General features: G+C 51.0%; 3 protein-coding genes across 4 annotated transcripts; 2 read left to right on the top strand and 1 right to left on the bottom strand.

The window, feature by feature from the left end:
* Nucleotides 1-2,725: 2,725 nt before the first annotated feature.
* On the bottom strand, nt 2,726-8,454 carry JKAMP (JNK1/MAPK8 associated membrane protein). 2 transcript variants are annotated; one of them, XM_032112764.1, is made up of 7 exons: nt 8,344-8,454; nt 8,102-8,193; nt 7,279-7,433; nt 6,030-6,236; nt 5,261-5,356; nt 4,426-4,502; nt 2,726-4,115 (listed from the first exon to the last, which is right to left on the bottom strand). In XM_032112764.1, exons 1-6 carry the CDS (start codon nt 8,354-8,356, stop codon nt 4,433-4,435), a joined length of 633 nt encoding a protein of 210 aa, XP_031968655.1. In that variant the 5' UTR covers nt 8,357-8,454; the 3' UTR covers nt 2,726-4,115; nt 4,426-4,432. The 2 variants fall into 2 exon arrangements, with proteins under 2 accessions (XP_031968655.1, XP_031968654.1); XM_032112763.1 differs by having other exon boundaries at nt 5,175-5,356; nt 8,344-8,453.
* A 224-nt stretch (nt 8,455-8,678) lies between these two features.
* L3HYPDH (trans-L-3-hydroxyproline dehydratase) lies at nt 8,679-11,950 on the top strand. Its single transcript, XM_032113074.1, has 5 exons — nt 8,679-9,252; nt 9,536-9,705; nt 9,979-10,101; nt 10,986-11,123; nt 11,456-11,950. The coding sequence occupies exons 1-5, from the start codon at nt 8,694-8,696 to the stop codon at nt 11,579-11,581; spliced, it is 1,116 nt and encodes a 371-aa protein (XP_031968965.1). The 5' UTR covers nt 8,679-8,693; the 3' UTR covers nt 11,582-11,950.
* Nucleotides 11,951-13,493: 1,543 nt separating this feature from the next.
* On the top strand, nt 13,494-16,095 carry GPR135 (G protein-coupled receptor 135). The gene has a single exon (XM_032111552.1). The coding sequence runs from the start codon at nt 13,494-13,496 to the stop codon at nt 14,772-14,774; it is 1,281 nt and encodes a 426-aa protein (XP_031967443.1). The 3' UTR covers nt 14,775-16,095.

Raw genomic sequence — 16,095 nt, 5'->3', positions numbered from 1 at the left:
GGGAGACTGATTAAGCCAATCAGTTACTGATAGACCCTGCTTTTATTTACAGAAGCTCTACTCTAATGCTCAGTCATCACACTGTCTAAAAACTCTTTCTCTGCTTTGTAGAAAAGAAAGATGAAAGTTGGAAGGAAACAGAGAGGAATATCCAAGGGCAAGGCACCTGCCTGAAGCATAATCAATATTGTGTGTCTGGTGCATTCAGTCAGGGATTGTAGGAAAAGGCTTCCCTGGCACGTGAGGGGGGCTGGGATGCAGGTGAGGTGTGGCATAGGCCTGTGAAACCTGGAATATGTGCTTTTGAAAATATTCTGTACATCCTTCAGGCCCTTGGCTATCAGCTCTCTCTGATCATATCTGTCTGGAAACAAAGGCTTCCCTCAAGAAGAAAATTTATCTGGGTACTGATAGAACTGATCCAACATTAATGAGTCCACACAGTTTTGTGGGAGCAAAGGAGGAAGATTTTCCCTGCTTGAGCATGACCTGTGCTGCTCTGGCTGTTCTCACCCATTTTATTTGGTGCCATAGACACGAGTGGCTCGTGTTGATTTTGGGAACTCCTAAAATTTGCTCAGCAGAGTGAAATGGATGATGTTGTTGAAAGAAATACATTAACCTTGGTATTTCCATAAGCTAAAACTCATTTTATTCTTCCTGATCTCTCTAGAAACAGTGGAGCTCTTTGGAAAATATTTAGAAAACTGTGGTAATACTCAGTTGTAATTATTTTTTTTTTCACAGAGCAATAATAAAACAAGATATTTTTGCAGGGAACTCAAGTCAGCAATAGGCAAAAGCCTGAATGACCTGACAGTGCTTCATGGTAACATGTTAGTAATTACTTCAAAATTATTAAAAAGTGACTTTTTTCTTTTTAAGAAGACATTTTAAAGAATATCTTTCAGATCTTATATATATTTTTTTTTGGCCCAGCAATCTACCCCATTGTAACTCTTACTTCTGCTGTAAATCTTCTGAAGAGAGGGCCAGAGGAGATCTTTATTCAAAAGATAAACTTAAATTTTCTGTTGTACTGGTTTGCATAAATCTATTTCACTTACCATGTAAAAAATGAAATTGCCTTTTGCAAATAAGGCACTACCATCTTTGAAGTCATATGAGGCAAATTATTAAATCTGTGTTTTCCAGCACTGTTTAAAAGTCTTGGCTATAAAACCAATTTTTCCTGATATTTCTTTTGTTGGTCTGACACTCAAATTTTTCTTAATCCTGTACCTCATAATGTTCAGGTCATCAGCCTTGTAACATTTTTCCAGTTGGGTGTGGCTTTAATTTTTAACAGAAATTCAAATAAACTATCAAGAAAGTTTTTTCACCAGTTATCCTGTCAGAAAGGCAAACTTTGGGGTTTTTTTATGCAAGGATTGGGTACTTGAAAAAGTTCCTTCAGAGCTACAGGCCTGGTGGCCAGTCAAGCTGTGGGAAAACAAGAGAAGCAAAACAAGTTTCTTAATATTTTGAGGGCTTTTTTTTTTCATTTTAAGAAAAAATAAATTGTACTCTGTGTCACTACAGGAATTTCTGGGAAATGAGTGGGAAATGCTGAACACAGTGCCAGCTCTAACAACAAAAATTCAGCAATGAGAGGAAGAGATCAGCGGTACTCATAGCAGGCTACAATACAGGCTGGAAGGACTGGATACTCTGGTTGTCAAAAGATCCTGAATGGGTGCTCACTGTAAGATACACTGAACTCCTTTATTTTTCCACATTTTTTTTCCTTCTAAAGCATACAGTATGTTAATTCTTAAGTGCTTTCATCAGGCACTGTAGTGCTGGACCAGGGAGAATGGCTTCATACTGAGAGAGAGGAGGCCCACGCTGCCCACAGAAGCTGTGGCTGCCCCATCCCTGGCAGTGTTCCAGGCCACTTGGATGGGGCTTGGAGCCACCTGGGATAGTGGAAGGTGTCCCTGCCCTTGGCAGGTGGGTGTAACTGGGTGATCTTTTAGTCTCTTTCAATCCAAACTATTCCATGATTCTCTGAATCTATAAAACACAAGCAGTGTGTGCAATCCTCCTGCTGCAGACTGGGACCGTTCATCGGAAGAACCAAGAACGCTTTAAGGCACAGCCTGGATATGATCATCCTTAACTTCCACTTCCTGAAGAGCTGTGATAATAGCAGTGAGGGGGCTGTAAAATAGTCTGAGCATCACTGATCTTCCCAGAACTGTGTGTTTGCTTTCCCACAAAGGATAGATAAAACTAACAGACCCCAACTTCTGCAGCTTGTGGCTGGGTGGTTATCGCAGCAGGACTACGTGGTTAATTAATGTTTATGTTCTTTAGTATTTTAATGGGAGCAATGTGTACTGCTGTGTCTGTGGCTGATATAAATATATATATATAATTCTTCTAATGCTACTGAGAGATAATAAAAAGACTTTATTAATTTGTATTTCACATTCTGGGTTTTGCTGAAGGCCAAAGCACTGGAGTCCAGCAGAAAGGTCAGTGGTTGGGGTGCCAGGCAAGGTCCATGGGGTGCACTGCCTTCCTGTAAGCTTTACTTTTAACAGAATCCCTCATTCTGCTTTCAAAATCAACACACGATTCTCCAGACCTAGCAAAAGATGTACCCTTTACCTGGGATTTGTTACTTTTCTTTTTAAAAACAAGATATAGCACAATATTTAAGCCCAATGCACATAGTCCACACAGAGAAATATACATGAAAGAGTAAAGTCCTTAGAAGTGGTATTTTAACATGAATTTTAATTCCATACTTTTCAAACTCTCCTCTAGATTAGTGTTTGCAAATCAGATGTTGTACGTAGCAGTACAGACAGCATTTGATTTAAGAAGATCAATTACTTCCTTAATCCCTAAATAAAACCTTGCTTCTGCATGCAAGACCGAGTTTGTTTACACACAATTTTTAGGTGCAGTGAACCTGTCAACTGGCATTTCACATTATAAACAAAAACTCACACAAAGCTTTCAGGAAGTGCATATTAGATGTAACAAAATCAAACCTTCTGTGGAGGAGAGTGACAGCTTGAGGCAACCTGGCTATGACACCTTCTGTCCTTAGCAGCACTGGTAAGTGACAGAACAAAAAAAGCATTATAGTGACACATACATAGAAATATGCACTGTTACAGTCAATGATCCAGACAGTGCAGTTTAATTTGAGAGGATCTTCTTACTCTTGGTTCTGGTTTTGGCCCTTCAGCACTGCTCTGCATCTTCTTCTAGACCCCTCTGCAGCACCAAGTTATGGTGACCAATACTAACCCAACTACCAAGAAAAGAAAATCTTTAATCTTACCAATCTAATGCTCTCCAGGAAGGTCTCCATACATGAAGCACACAGAGCATAAACTCTACCTTCTAGAGAATTTTACAGTGCATTTCTTCTCCTTTTACCCAGCAGTCAGACTCAAACATCATGAGGAATCATGTACATGTTTTATCTTTTGATGGAAGGGAAAAGACAGTCTGTTTCCACTGCTGGGGGATAGAAGCTAGAGTATGTGATGAGAAAATCAAGTTCTCTGGTATATTCAAGCTCTATTTTTTTTTTATTAAAGCCTACTGAAAACCAGGCTCTATTGTTTTATTCAAATATCATGTTAGGAAATGAACAATACACAAGCAAACCATTGTACTAGGATGTGTCCCAAGCTTTTTATACAGATTCACAGTGATAAATAGATAAAAAGACATTGCTTTCGATCTATACCAGATACTCAGGAAGAATACAAAGTGCAGCTTTTTAATATTATACAGTCTCACCCAGAGGTGTTTCACCAGAACTCTGGCACATAAACAACTTCTTTGAAAACAGAAGTTTCCAAAGCATGACAAGCACTAAAATTGCTTCATCCAGATCACTGGGTCAGAGTTGTTGGCACAGGCTCCTTTTAATGTCCATTCCCACCTTCAGAGAGGATGCGTGAGGGCTCTGTGTACTTCGCTGTCATCAAGTAGAAAAGGGCAGGGGCAGGTACCAAGGCAAGCAAAGGCAGGTCTTGCTCAAGCTTATCCAGTTTGGAAATGGAGATGATTCCATAGGCATGAAGTAACCAGTGGCTGAAGAGGACAACGAGCCTTTTCTTCCTCACAAGCAGATCCTTGAAAAACTTGCAAAATAAACACAATATCGTGTTAGCATTCAGCCTGTCACCCAGTACCTGACATTTAAGAGGTGTTACAGGTAGAGCACAGAGACCATGTGAAGCCTCCTGGGTTTGAGCCCTTCCAGCACACACACAGTTCCTCAGTGCATCATCAGAGGGAATTCTCACATGAGATTCCTCCAAGAGGAGAAGGGATAAAGGAAGAGGCTTAAATGTAAAATACACCACAAAGAAAAGGCAAGAAACAAAATGGTCTCTGTTCACTCAAGTCTTTTTTACTCTGGGTTTTAACACAGGAAACGTGTTCACCTACCTCCACTTCAGAAGCAGACATGTACACAGCCAGTGTAACCAAAGACAGCACCAGGATGATGTATGGGAAGGCATAATCTAAAGGCAAACACGCAACACATTAGCAGGCAAAAAATGGCAGGGCTCATCCTTCAGCAGAGAGAGTTCTTCCAGAGGTGTGAAGCAATCTGAGCTACTCTAGCTGCCTCTTAGCATGGCACCACACATGCACAGCAGTGAGGGTCAGCCAAGCACAACCCTTCAACTGCTCCCTCTGAGGTTTTCTGCTGTTTCTTGCTAGAGTTACTCAACACTTACACCATGAACTGAAAAAGGCACATAATGAGAAAAGTAGTCAGGCCGAGTGGGGATTTTGTGGCACCTCTCCAAATGTGACAAGAATGCTGGAAGTTAAACCAAAAATAGCCCATCTCCCCAAATTTACACTGAAATCCATCTCCAATCACACAAACTCTGCCTTAGCAAAAAGTGGAACTAGCTCCCTCTGAAGTATTTTCCTCTCACACCCCCTCTATTCCTGTTTTGGGAAAGTGACAGTCTCTAGCAGCATGGCTGAGGCGAAGCAGTGTTGGTCAGGAGCCTGGTGACGACAGAGCTCCTAACAAGCAACCTTTTCAGGCAAAACTCAAAATAACCCTATGCAATATCCTCATTCCCAAAGTAAAATGTGTCCCTTCCCTCTCTCCCCTAAGTCCTTTCTTAGTGTGCATTTATAGGTGTGTTCAGGAGTGTTTTTAGGAGAGAACTCACAGAGGAGGCCTCCTCCCACAGCCTGCAGCACGGTGAGGATGGGGAAGAAGTAGAGTGCTGCATAAATGCTTTTAAATCGGTCAGACCTTCCCAAACCACAGGCAATCTTCTTAACCAGGAGAGGCCGAAGCAGCATCATCAACACGAGACAGAAAGCGTAATAGATAAACACAATGGTGTACCTGGGGAAAAAAAAGAAAAATTCCTTAAAATGGGCAGTTTTCTCATGGAGATTTGGGTCACAACCAAGGAATTTGGGGTTTGTCAGTGAAGGCTAAAGACTTTATAGGCAAAGGGTGTAAACACAGAATGATAGGCTTACTTTTCCTAGGGGAAACAGTCAAGATGTTTCCTTTCCAAGGAAAGGAAAACAAAAAGAAAAAAAAGAATTTTTAAGCTACATAGTGACAGGATGAGAGGACATAGTCTCAAGCTGCATATGGAGAGGTGCAGGTTGGACATCAGGAGGAATATCTTCACAGAAAGGGTGATCAGACACTGGAATGGGCTGTCCAGGCAGGTGGTGGTGTCACTGCCCCTGGAGATGTTTAAGGACAGACTCAGTGCCGTGGTGGTGTTGGGCCATAAGATGGACTCGATGATCCCAGAGGTTTTTTCCAACCTAATTGATTGTGTGGTACCCTGGGCTATGCCACTTTCTTTGACTACTCAGAAAGTCATTAAGTGCTGCTAAATTCATGTGAAACAGCTCAATGCACAAAAGATTCAGGGGATTGATTGTCACTGACCCCAGCTCTATCTGAACACTTCTGGCAGCTTTGAGGAGAGGCAGAGACAGACACCCAGCTGTACAAAGGGCAGGGGCAGACAGGAGCACAAACGCTTCACACTCACAGGGGGTACACGGCCTCGTGGGTGCAGTGCACTGTGGTGATGTAGTCGGGGCTGGGGTTGTAGAGCATCGTGTACCAGTCCGAGAGCTTCTTCACCCTGCAGGAGCGGATGTGCAGGGAGCCCACGGGGTCGCTGACCAGCAGCGTCAGCACGGCCGCCACGCCGCACTCCAGCAGCGCCGTCAGGTGCTGCAGCACGGCGCTGGAACTGCGGGACAACACACACACACTCACTGCCACTCTGCCAGCTGCAGGGCACAGCCAAACACCCGCTGAAAAGAGGGGCTCTGGCCAGTGCAGAGCCTTCTATAGAGTGAAAATCCGCTGAGTGAGGAAACTCTTTTACCATCTCAGGTGGTTTAGCATGGAAGAGGAAAGAGCACTGAGGGTAACACACCACACATCTCAGAAGGGGTGACATTGCTATATGTGATATAAGCAGAATTTCCAAAGCTGCAAGTCCTTGTTAAAGATGGTAAACATTCATATATTAAACATCCCCAGTCCCCTATGTTTTCAGGACTTACAGAATCACAGACTGATTTGGGTTAGAAGGGACTTTAAAGACCATCCAGTTCCAACCCCCTGCCAAGGGCAGGGACAGTTCAGTACACTCCAGAGCCATCACTTCTTAAAAAACTCCAGTCTAACACCTAATGGCCACATGCAGCTGTGGATTTAAATCTCTTTTTTACAGAACTTCTTTGATGTAAAGGCCACAGCAACTCTGCTATCAAGACCAAAACCCAGAATACATGTTCTTAAAGAGAAAATTCAAACCCATTCTCTTGTTGCACTCATGCAGCCCTGCTGACCCTGGCCCAGGAGAGAGGGGATGGCACAACTCCCTGCTCCTGTCTGCTGGGAAACCCAGTCCACCCGAACTGCCAGATGGACTGTGCACCACCACATTAAAGAGGCACACTGCCCGAGGGCAGTGACTGGAAAGGGTGGCCTGCAGGACACTTACATTTGTAAATAAACCCTCCTACAGCTCCTCTAAACTTACATGCAACCAGAACAGCTCAACCAACAAGGGTGGATGGGGCTCTGAGCAACCTGGTCTACTGGAAGGTGTCCCTACCCACAAGAGAGAGTTGGAACTGGATGATCTTTAAGGTTCCCCCCAACCCAAACCAGTCTAGGAGCCTAAGAACTGCTGGACAGTTCAATTCAGCTTCTCTGATTGACACTCATGGATAAAAGATTTCCAATTTTAAATAACTAATCTAGAGAAAGAGTACACAAACCTCTTCTTTCCAGAATACCACTCAATAAAGAACCAGTGTAAAACCAGGGGCAGCATGGCCATGAAGCCGAGGTACAGCCAGTCATAGCGGTCCGGAGATCCCATACATTCCCGGCAGATTTTGTTGTCATCGGTTCTTTGGCCTCTAGGACACACCTACATAAGGCAGAGGCTGTATTTACAATCCCAGTACCAACAGCAAATCACTGCAGTTCCTGGAAAAACAGCTTGAAGCAGGACAGGGCAAAACATACACCAGACTTTTAAAGAAATGAAACAATAACCCCAGTAAGTTCTCAACTTAGACTTGCTTTCTCTGGGTCTTCTTTTCTAATACAAACAAGGGTGAAGCATAATTAGAAGACTTTCACCCAAGCCTCCATTTTCCTCTTCTACTATCACACCACTCCCTTTCACCTCAGCTCCCTCACCAGGCTGCTCACAACCCCTGTTCCCCAGTTTCTTGCTTCCCTTTCATCCCACCTTCCCTGGACCTCGTTCTCCCTTAGCACTCCAATGAAATCAGTGTGCACAGTGATTTATTTCAGCAGAACCTCTCCACACCATCCCGTTCTGTTCCAGCATTTCCAGCCCCGCCACTCAGCTCGGGATCAGCATAGGGCCTCCAGCACCTCCTTCGGGAACGTGACACGGTGCAGCTCCCGTTTCGCTCAGGGAGCTGAGCCGGCCCCCAGCAGCCCCCGATCACCCCGGCCCGCAGGGGCTGGGCTGGGGCCGCGGTGCTGCTCCCAGCGGGACCCGCCTGAGCTCCCGCACCGGGAGAGCGCCGGGCCACCCCTCCCCGGCCCCAGCCTCGCACTTACCCCGCAGTCCCCGTAGGTCTCCACGGAGCCGTTCACAGACAGCACGGTCCTGCCGCAGTACAGCCCAAGGCAGGCGGGCTGGATGTCCACAGCTGCGGCGAGAGCGCGGGCCGCGTTACTGGGAGGGGCACCGAGCGCCACTCGCGGTCCAATCCGCTGACAACATCCTCATCCAAACCTCCACCCTCGCTCCCAGCCCAAGCCCCAGCCCCAGCCCGGCGCCCCAGCCCGGCCCGTCCTACCGGCGCGGAACATCGCGGTAACCCAGCACCGAGAGCCCGCGGCACTTCCGGCTCGGCACTTCCGCTTCCGCCGGGGGTCGGCTCCACGCGGGAACGTGGGCGCGGGAGCACGCGAGGGGCGGGGCTCTGGGGGCGGGGCCTGAGGCCGTGGGCGTGGCCGGGGAGCGGCGCCGTCGTTGCTGTGGGCGCGGCTTCAGCCGGGCGGGCGCGGCGGGGCCGCGGCCTCGGCTCGGCGCCCAGAGGGGGCGCGGTCTCTCGGGCGGGCGCGGCCTCGGGCGGGGCGGGGCCGCGCTGTGGGCGTGGTCTCCGGGGCTGTGGCCCCGCGGTGCCGCCCCGGCGGAGCGGGCGCGATGGCGGCGCGGGGCGGCGGCGACGGCGGCGGTGACAGCGGCGGAGCGGGACGGGCGCTGCCGCCGCACTCGCCCTCAGGCGCAGTGCTGCGGACGGTGGAGATGCACACGGGCGGCGAGCCGCTGCGCATCATCCCGCGGCTGGAGGCGGCGGAGCGGGCGGCGGCGGCGGGGCTGTCGCTGCTGTCGCTGCTGTCGCTGCGGCGGGAGGTGGCGGCCACGCAGGACCACGTGCGGCGGGCGCTGATGCACGAGCCGCGCGGCCACGCCGGCATGTACGGGGCCGTGGTGGTGCGCGGCGGGGCGGCCGCGGAGGGCGCGCACCTGGCGGCCCTGTTCCTGCACTGCGCCGGGTACAGCGCCATGTGCGGCCACGCCGTGATGGCCCTCGGCCGCTTCGCCCTCGACTACGGGCTGGTGCCAGCGCCCACCCGCCCCGAGACCGCCGTCCGCCTGCGCTGCCCCTGCGGGCCCGTCACCGCCTTCGTGCCCTGGGACGGCCACCGCAGCAGCAATCCCGTGCGCTTCCACAGCGTGCCTGCCTTCGCTGCTGCCACCGGTGGGAACCACTGGGTTTTTGGGAGGGTTGGTGGTGGCCGTGCAGGTGTTGGAGGTTGGTGGCCTGGCTGAAGGGCATCTGGCAAACGTCTCCCTAATTCCACTGAGGAATTCATCAGAGGTCATCAGCGATGCTGTAAGGTGTCACACACTGCTTTCTGGCATAGGAGTACTCAAATTGTCGTCCCTGTCCACTGCCCTCACATGCAGCTGGGTTCCTTAACTGTATGCAAGTCCATGGCTGAGCAAGTTTTTCCCCTCCTCACCTTGTTTTCTCCGCTCAGATTTGGCCATTGATGTCCCTGGCCATGGGAAGGTGGTGGTTGACATCGGCTACGGTGGCACTTTCTACGCCTTCCTCAGCGCCGAGCAGCTGGGCCTGGACGTGTGCTCTTCAAAGACCAGAGACCTTGTCAGTGCTGCAAGTGCAGTGACAGAAGCGGTGAAGAAACAGGTATGGATGAGCACTGTGGTATCCCAGCATGTTCTCTTTGGGGCAACTGCACCAGACAGAGGCTCAGGATGGTGGGAAAGTCCCATTCTTCCAGCCCCATGTTGAATTTCAGAATCCTTACAAGGAGCCTTCCTGCTTCTGTCTCTGTTACCTGCAAAGCAGTGGTGGAAACGCAGCAATGTGGCCTTGTCCCCTTCCTCTGGTCTCTCACAGAAGCTGCACTGCACGTGCTGCTGTTGTGTGCATTTGTGACCCTCTCTGTGCTGTTCCCAGTTCAAGCTTCATCACCCTGAGAGTGAAGACCTGGCTTTCCTCTACGGCACCATACTGACAGATGGGAAAGACACCTTTAGCGAGGAGCCCACCACCAACATCTGTGTGTTTGCAGATGAACAGGTACAGAAAGGGGCTCTTCTCAGGCACATGAGGTGCCACCCTTGTCCCTTTGGCCCTTCTTACATCCACTGCAGAGAGGAGAGACCGTTCTGATTCTTGGTTTGGGCAGTGATTGCTTGTGCTGCTGTCGTATCTCTGGAGTGTCGATGCACACATTCTGGTTTTGCTCCTAATGGCAGAAGTACTTCTGCACACCTTAGATGGTGGCATTTTAAAAAGGTTCATACCCATAAGCTGTTGATAGGAGTTTTCCAGGAGTTCAGGGGCTGAGACAGGATCCCAACATAGTGCATGTCCCTAAAGTCCTAATCTAGGGAACATCTGCTGGGGATGACGAGAACAAGAGAGAAATGGGGTGTTAAAATTCTGTTCTTGTCTGCAGTGCATAATGTATCAAATAAATGGCAGGGGAAGTTTTGGTTGGACTTCCCAGCAATGAGGAGTGTGGAGCACTGGGACAGGTCACCTCAGAAGCTGGCCAACACTGTGTTTTTGGAGATTCTAAAAACCAGGCTGGCTGGAAGTCCCCTCAGCGTAAGGAGAACCAATCTTGCCTGGATGTGTGAGAATGGGGCAGGTGGCCTCAGCCCCTCTCAGTCCTTTTGCTATGATGCTGCGAAGATTTCAAGTGCTCCTAAATAGCCTCAGTGTTTATTCAGTCATCCATCCCTAACTGTGCCAAAGCCAATCACAGTGCAGAAGTACCCCAAACCTGTTTTCTTTTTTCCTTCTCATTTGTGATGTATCTGGATTCTCTACAAAACCCTGGGTTAGAGGGGTTTCCCCCAAGTGCAGCGTAAAGGTGGCAGAGAGAACTGAGGGGAGCAATCTCATTTTGTACTAAACCCCAAAACACCAGAGCTGATTCATCTCTTCTGCTGTAGGTTGACCGAAGTCCAACAGGTTCGGGGGTGACAGCTCGCATTGCCTTGCAATACCATAAGGGACTCATCCAGCTGGACCAGACCAGAACCTTCCGGAGCAGCACCACAGGCTCCTTGTTCACCGGGAAGGCAGTGAAGGCAAGTGGCTTGTGCTGGACTTTCCCCTGTCTCAAGGGCTGCTGGAAATGTGCTCAGTGGGGAAGCAGAAAAACCTTTCTGTGCCTGGGGAAGGGTGTAGGGAAGGAGGGCGATGCCTGCAGGTCTTGCTTTCCCATGAGCCTCATACTTCAAGGATTTTAACTAAGTGTAAGACCTTGTTGTGTTGCATGGCTGCTTTGGGATGTACCAGGGCAGGGCAGAGCACTCGGTGAGAGGTGTCTGTGTAAGGGCCAGGTAGTACTAGAATTCCATGGGGTTGGGAGAGTGGAGAACCTTCTGTTACCTCTATCCTGACCCTAACCCCTCTGCAGGAAGCCAAGTTTGGGAACTACAATGCCGTCATCGTGGAAGTCTCGGGAGAAGCCTTTTACACTGGTACAGCCACCTTCACTGTCGAAGAGGAGGACCCACTGAAACACGGCTTCTTCTTCAAGTGACCCGAGCCACAGGTGGTGGCAAAGTCTCACTGATGGTGCTGCACTTCTCCTGCCCATGAATTTCTGTTCTGCTTCTCCACATGGCTGTTGTGACAGGAACAGCCTTGGGTGGTGTGACAGCATTTGTCACATTTCAAGATAACAGGCTTGTTGCCCTGTTGTGATTAGCATATTGGGGGCACTGTGATTAGCATATACAAGCTGCTCTGAGAAGCCATGGTGTTTTTCTTCTTTTTTTTTCTTTCTTTCCAATAGTTCTCAGAAAACGGAGCTGATCTTGGAGAGCTGCCTTCAAATTTACGTGCCTTCTGTATGTCTGCAAATTATGAATTTCAAAGCCAGATTTGTATTAAATGCCAGCTGAAAACACCGCTGTTTTCCTTGTTTTCACTCCCAGAGCTCATTTCCAGGATTCTGCTGGTGTATCACGACTGTTGGTTTGAATTGCTAGCTCTTCTTGTCTCCTGCTCAGCCAGCTGTGCTGCTCTGTCTCATGCCCCAGCTTCCCTGCTCTGCCTGTCCAGACAACCCCTTACTCACTCATTTCACCCCACCAGAGCTCTCCTGCATCCCAGGGCTGGATGCAGGTATTTGATCAGAACTTCGTCCTGTCCCTGCTGAGTGTCCATGCTGTGCTGCTTCCCTAAGCCTTCCTCTCTTGCTTATCTTGCACCACTGGCTGGAAATACCCCGTGGTTAACTTTCAACAGGAGCAGCTGTGTTTGAAGGTCTGAGCCATTACGACCTTTGACTGCTAATTATTTACTGATTTTGTCCCAGTCCAGAGGCAGCTTGTGCAGCAGAGTGCAGTCAGTGCTTGCTTTGCCAGAGTCCCTCCAGGGGAATACCAAGCATTTGGAGTGGCAGGAGCAGAGCTTCAGACCTCTGGTGGCCTGTCACTTCCACTGTGTCTCTGGACAAAATGGTACTTGTTAATTGAAGACGCTCACAGGAGGGACTAGCGCTTGTTAAAATGAGACATGAAAATGAGAATGATCATCTGCTGGTAGCTCACGCAGCAGAAGGGAGAAAGTCATACTGGTGGACTTAGATAAGGTTGGCATAGAAAAGCCTGGGAAGAATTTCTTCCGTCAGCTTGAAAATAACTTTGTAGCAGGAGGCAGCAAAAATCCCCTGATTTATACGACTGTGCTGCCAACAGAGGTTTTTTAGGACAGCATCTAAGGCTCTTGCTCCCAGCTTTCCTGCAACTCCCTTGTAAGTACCGTACAGCCTCTGGTCTGGGGGAACAAGAAGTGACACCCTCCATGCTTGCAGGAGCACACTCTTCCATGTGTTTTCATCTTCTGGGCATCTCCCTTCTGATCAGCCCCCCAGCCTGGCTCCTGGGGAGGAGCTGGGACAGCAAGTCACAAAGCACAGGATGTTTGGAGGTTCTTCAGTCATTAATTGGGGTGCAGCCTTCATTAGCTATTCTCTACCCCCATCCCTAAAAAACTTTTCAGGTAGGGGCAGCAGGCAGCTATAGTATGGATGAGAGTGGGGAGAAAGGGTCCTGCTGCCCATTTGGGGGTCCCTGGCCTGATCCCTCAACTCTGGTGATCCCTCAAGCCCCAGCCTGGTGAGCTGGGGCGGGTGGTCTCAACTTCCACCAAAGTGTCTGGGGGTTGCTGGTCCTTCGTGACTGTGCGGGGAGAAGAGCTGACAGGGGCTGCGAGGGAGCGCGTCCGTGGGGACCCATCGCCGACTCTGGGGTGCAGATGACGCCGGTGTGGAGTGTGGTCCCCCGGCCCCACTGCTCGGCTGTGGGGGCTCCGCTCCGCCGCCCCCGGGTCCAGCCGGGCCGGTTCCCCGGGCAACGGCGGCCGAGCGACGTCAGCGGCCGGCGGGGCCTCCGGGAGCGGCGGGGCCGCGAGCAGCGGGGCCTCTGCAGCCGCGGCGGGGCCGGGGCATGAGGCTGCGCATGGAGCCGGCGGCGGCCGTGCCGGGCAACCTCTCCCGCGGCGGCGGCGGCGGCAACGAGAGCGGCGGGGCGGCGGCGGCGGGAGCGGCGGGGTGGTCGGCGGCGGCGCTGGCCTCGCAAGCAGCCGCGCTGCTGCTCATCTTCGCCCTCTCGGCGCTGGGCAACGGGGCGGTGGTGCTGGTGATCGCCCGGCACCGGCAGCTCCGCACGGTCACCAACGCCTTCGTGCTGTCGCTGTCGCTGTCGGAGCTGCTGGGCGCCCTGCTCTGCCTGCCGCTGGCCTTCCTCAGCCTGCTCAGCCGCCCGCCCGGCGCTTGGCTCTTCGGGCAGCGCCTGTGCCTGGCCAGCGCCGCCCTCCACGCCGGGCTGGGCATCGCCGCCACGCTCACCATGGCCCTGCTCTCCTTCGACCGCTACTGTGCCATCGTCCGCCAGCCCCGGCACAAGATGGGCCGGCGCCGCGCCGCGCAGCTGCTGGCCGCAGTCTGGCTGGCCGCCCTGGCGCTGGCCGGACCCTGGTACGGGCTGGCGGGCGAGGGGCGCCGCGAAGCCCGTCCCGGCGCCTACCGCTGCGTCTACGTGCTGCCCTGGGGCTCCTCGCGGCTCGGGCCGCCCTACGGCGCTGCCCTCATCGTGCTCTGCTACCTCCTGCCCTTCGCCGTCATGTGCTTCTGCCACTTCAACATCTGCCGGGCGGTGCGGCTGGCCGAGAGCCGCGTGCGGCCGCTCACCACCTACGGGCACCTGCTGCGCGCCTACGGGGAGATGCGCACGGCCACCACCGTCCTCATCATGATCGTCTCCATCATCTGCTGCTGGGGGCCCTACTGCATCCTGGGGCTGGCCGCTGCCGCCGGCCGCCTGCCCTTCTCGCCCACCATGGACGCCGTGGCCAGCGGGATGGCCTGGGCCAACGGCGCCATCAACCCCCTCATCTACGCCGCCCGCAACCCCAACATCTCGGTGCTGCTGCGGCGCAGCCGCGAGGGTGGCTACAAGACTAGGAACAACATGGTCGCCTACCTGTCGGTGCCGGGCCGCCAGCCAGAGCCCCGGAGCCGGGCTGAGCGTGTCCGGGAACGCTACATCAATCGGCACAGCGGCCCCCCGGGCAGCGCCCTGTCCTCCTCCAGCCCGGCCAGTGGGGGAGAGGTGGCCATGTGGGCCTGCAAGACTCCCGCTGTGCTCTTCTGCCGGGATGGGCAGCCGGACACGATCTGTGAGGCCACCTTGAAGGCCAAAGCAGGCACCGTCGACACCAGCCTCTGAAGGGATGGGGGCCGTGGAGGCGTTTGGCTGTGGGGCTGTCTCCCTGAAGAAAGTCCTGGTGCTCAGAGCCCTTTGCAGCCAGACTACCAGGAAACTGGAGAGATGGGACTGTGTTTCTTGTCCACTGTGTGAGCTCTGGTTTGCTGACCCAGTCTGCGACCAGCAAGAGATCCACAGGGAAGGGAAATTCCCCTTCCTTTTCTGCAGGCCTGATGCACCAGTGACAGCCACCAAGCCCAGCCAATGCAAGAGCTCAACTGCAAGAACAGGACAGTGTTTGCTCCAGTCCTGCAGAAAGTGCCGCAGTGAAGCTCAGAGGCCAACACACCAAAGCAGCCCAAAATGACTGACTGACTCTGTGAGCTGTTTGTTAAGTGCCAAAAAAGCAATTGAAAGCTGAGCAGTGGCAGCTGGAAGCCACTCTGAAAACACCACACTGTGAAAACCGCATCATGGCAGGAAAACGTTGCTTTTACCCGTTATATGTGGAAGTGCCAACAGTCATAAAGTCACAGGCTCCAGGACAGGCTGAAAAAGTGATCTATTTATATTATTTTTTTGATTTAAACCTCTGAAGCATAACAAAAAAGTAATTGTGAAAGGGAAGATGTATGATACTGGGAGGGAAGGAAAGGAAGGTGATACCTCAGTTGTCAGAATTTCAGCAGCCTTTTCTCTTTTTTTGCAGGTACAGTCAACTTAAAATACTATGAATACGAGAAACATGAGTTCCTCAGACAGACTGAGGTAAAGGGTGTGGGCGTAAACTGTGCTGTGCACAAGATGTGTGTTTTCTTTTTGAGCTCATCCAAAGTGTCTCACATCTCCAAGGGTTTTACCATAATTAGAGGAGCTGTGTGAGAGAAGCGTCTGAAAGGAGAGGTAAAGCAATACCATGTGCTCCCTGGGCGCTCTGCAGTATGTGAAAATGTGTATATGCACAGAACAAATATTGTTGTATTGATGGCAACAATCCATCCATGGAGTACAATATTTAAAAAACAGCTCTGTTTGCTGTTAAAAAAAAAAGGAAAAAAACACCATGCAAGTGTGATTGCACAGCATAAATTCGTGTGAATTTATCAGTGCAATCTTTTTGTTCAAGGGCCCAAAGCCTTAAATTAGTATTTTGAATCAGAAATTAAGATTTGGCCTTCATTTGTCTTTGCCAGAGTTAAGTGTGAGACAGCGTTTTTCCTTGTACAGGCTTTAAAAATACGTTTCAGTTTTACCAGATTTTTCAGCTGTTTGTGATGCAAATGAACATAGTATCATTATTTTGTAAGTGAGACAAGAAATAAATTGTCTTTTATGCAGGAGA

Source organism: Corvus moneduloides, chromosome 6, assembly GCF_009650955.1.
Source record: "Corvus moneduloides isolate bCorMon1 chromosome 6, bCorMon1.pri, whole genome shotgun sequence".
Lineage (NCBI taxonomy): Eukaryota > Metazoa > Chordata > Aves > Passeriformes > Corvidae > Corvus > Corvus moneduloides.
This window is presented reverse-complemented; position numbering and strand designations above follow the sequence as displayed.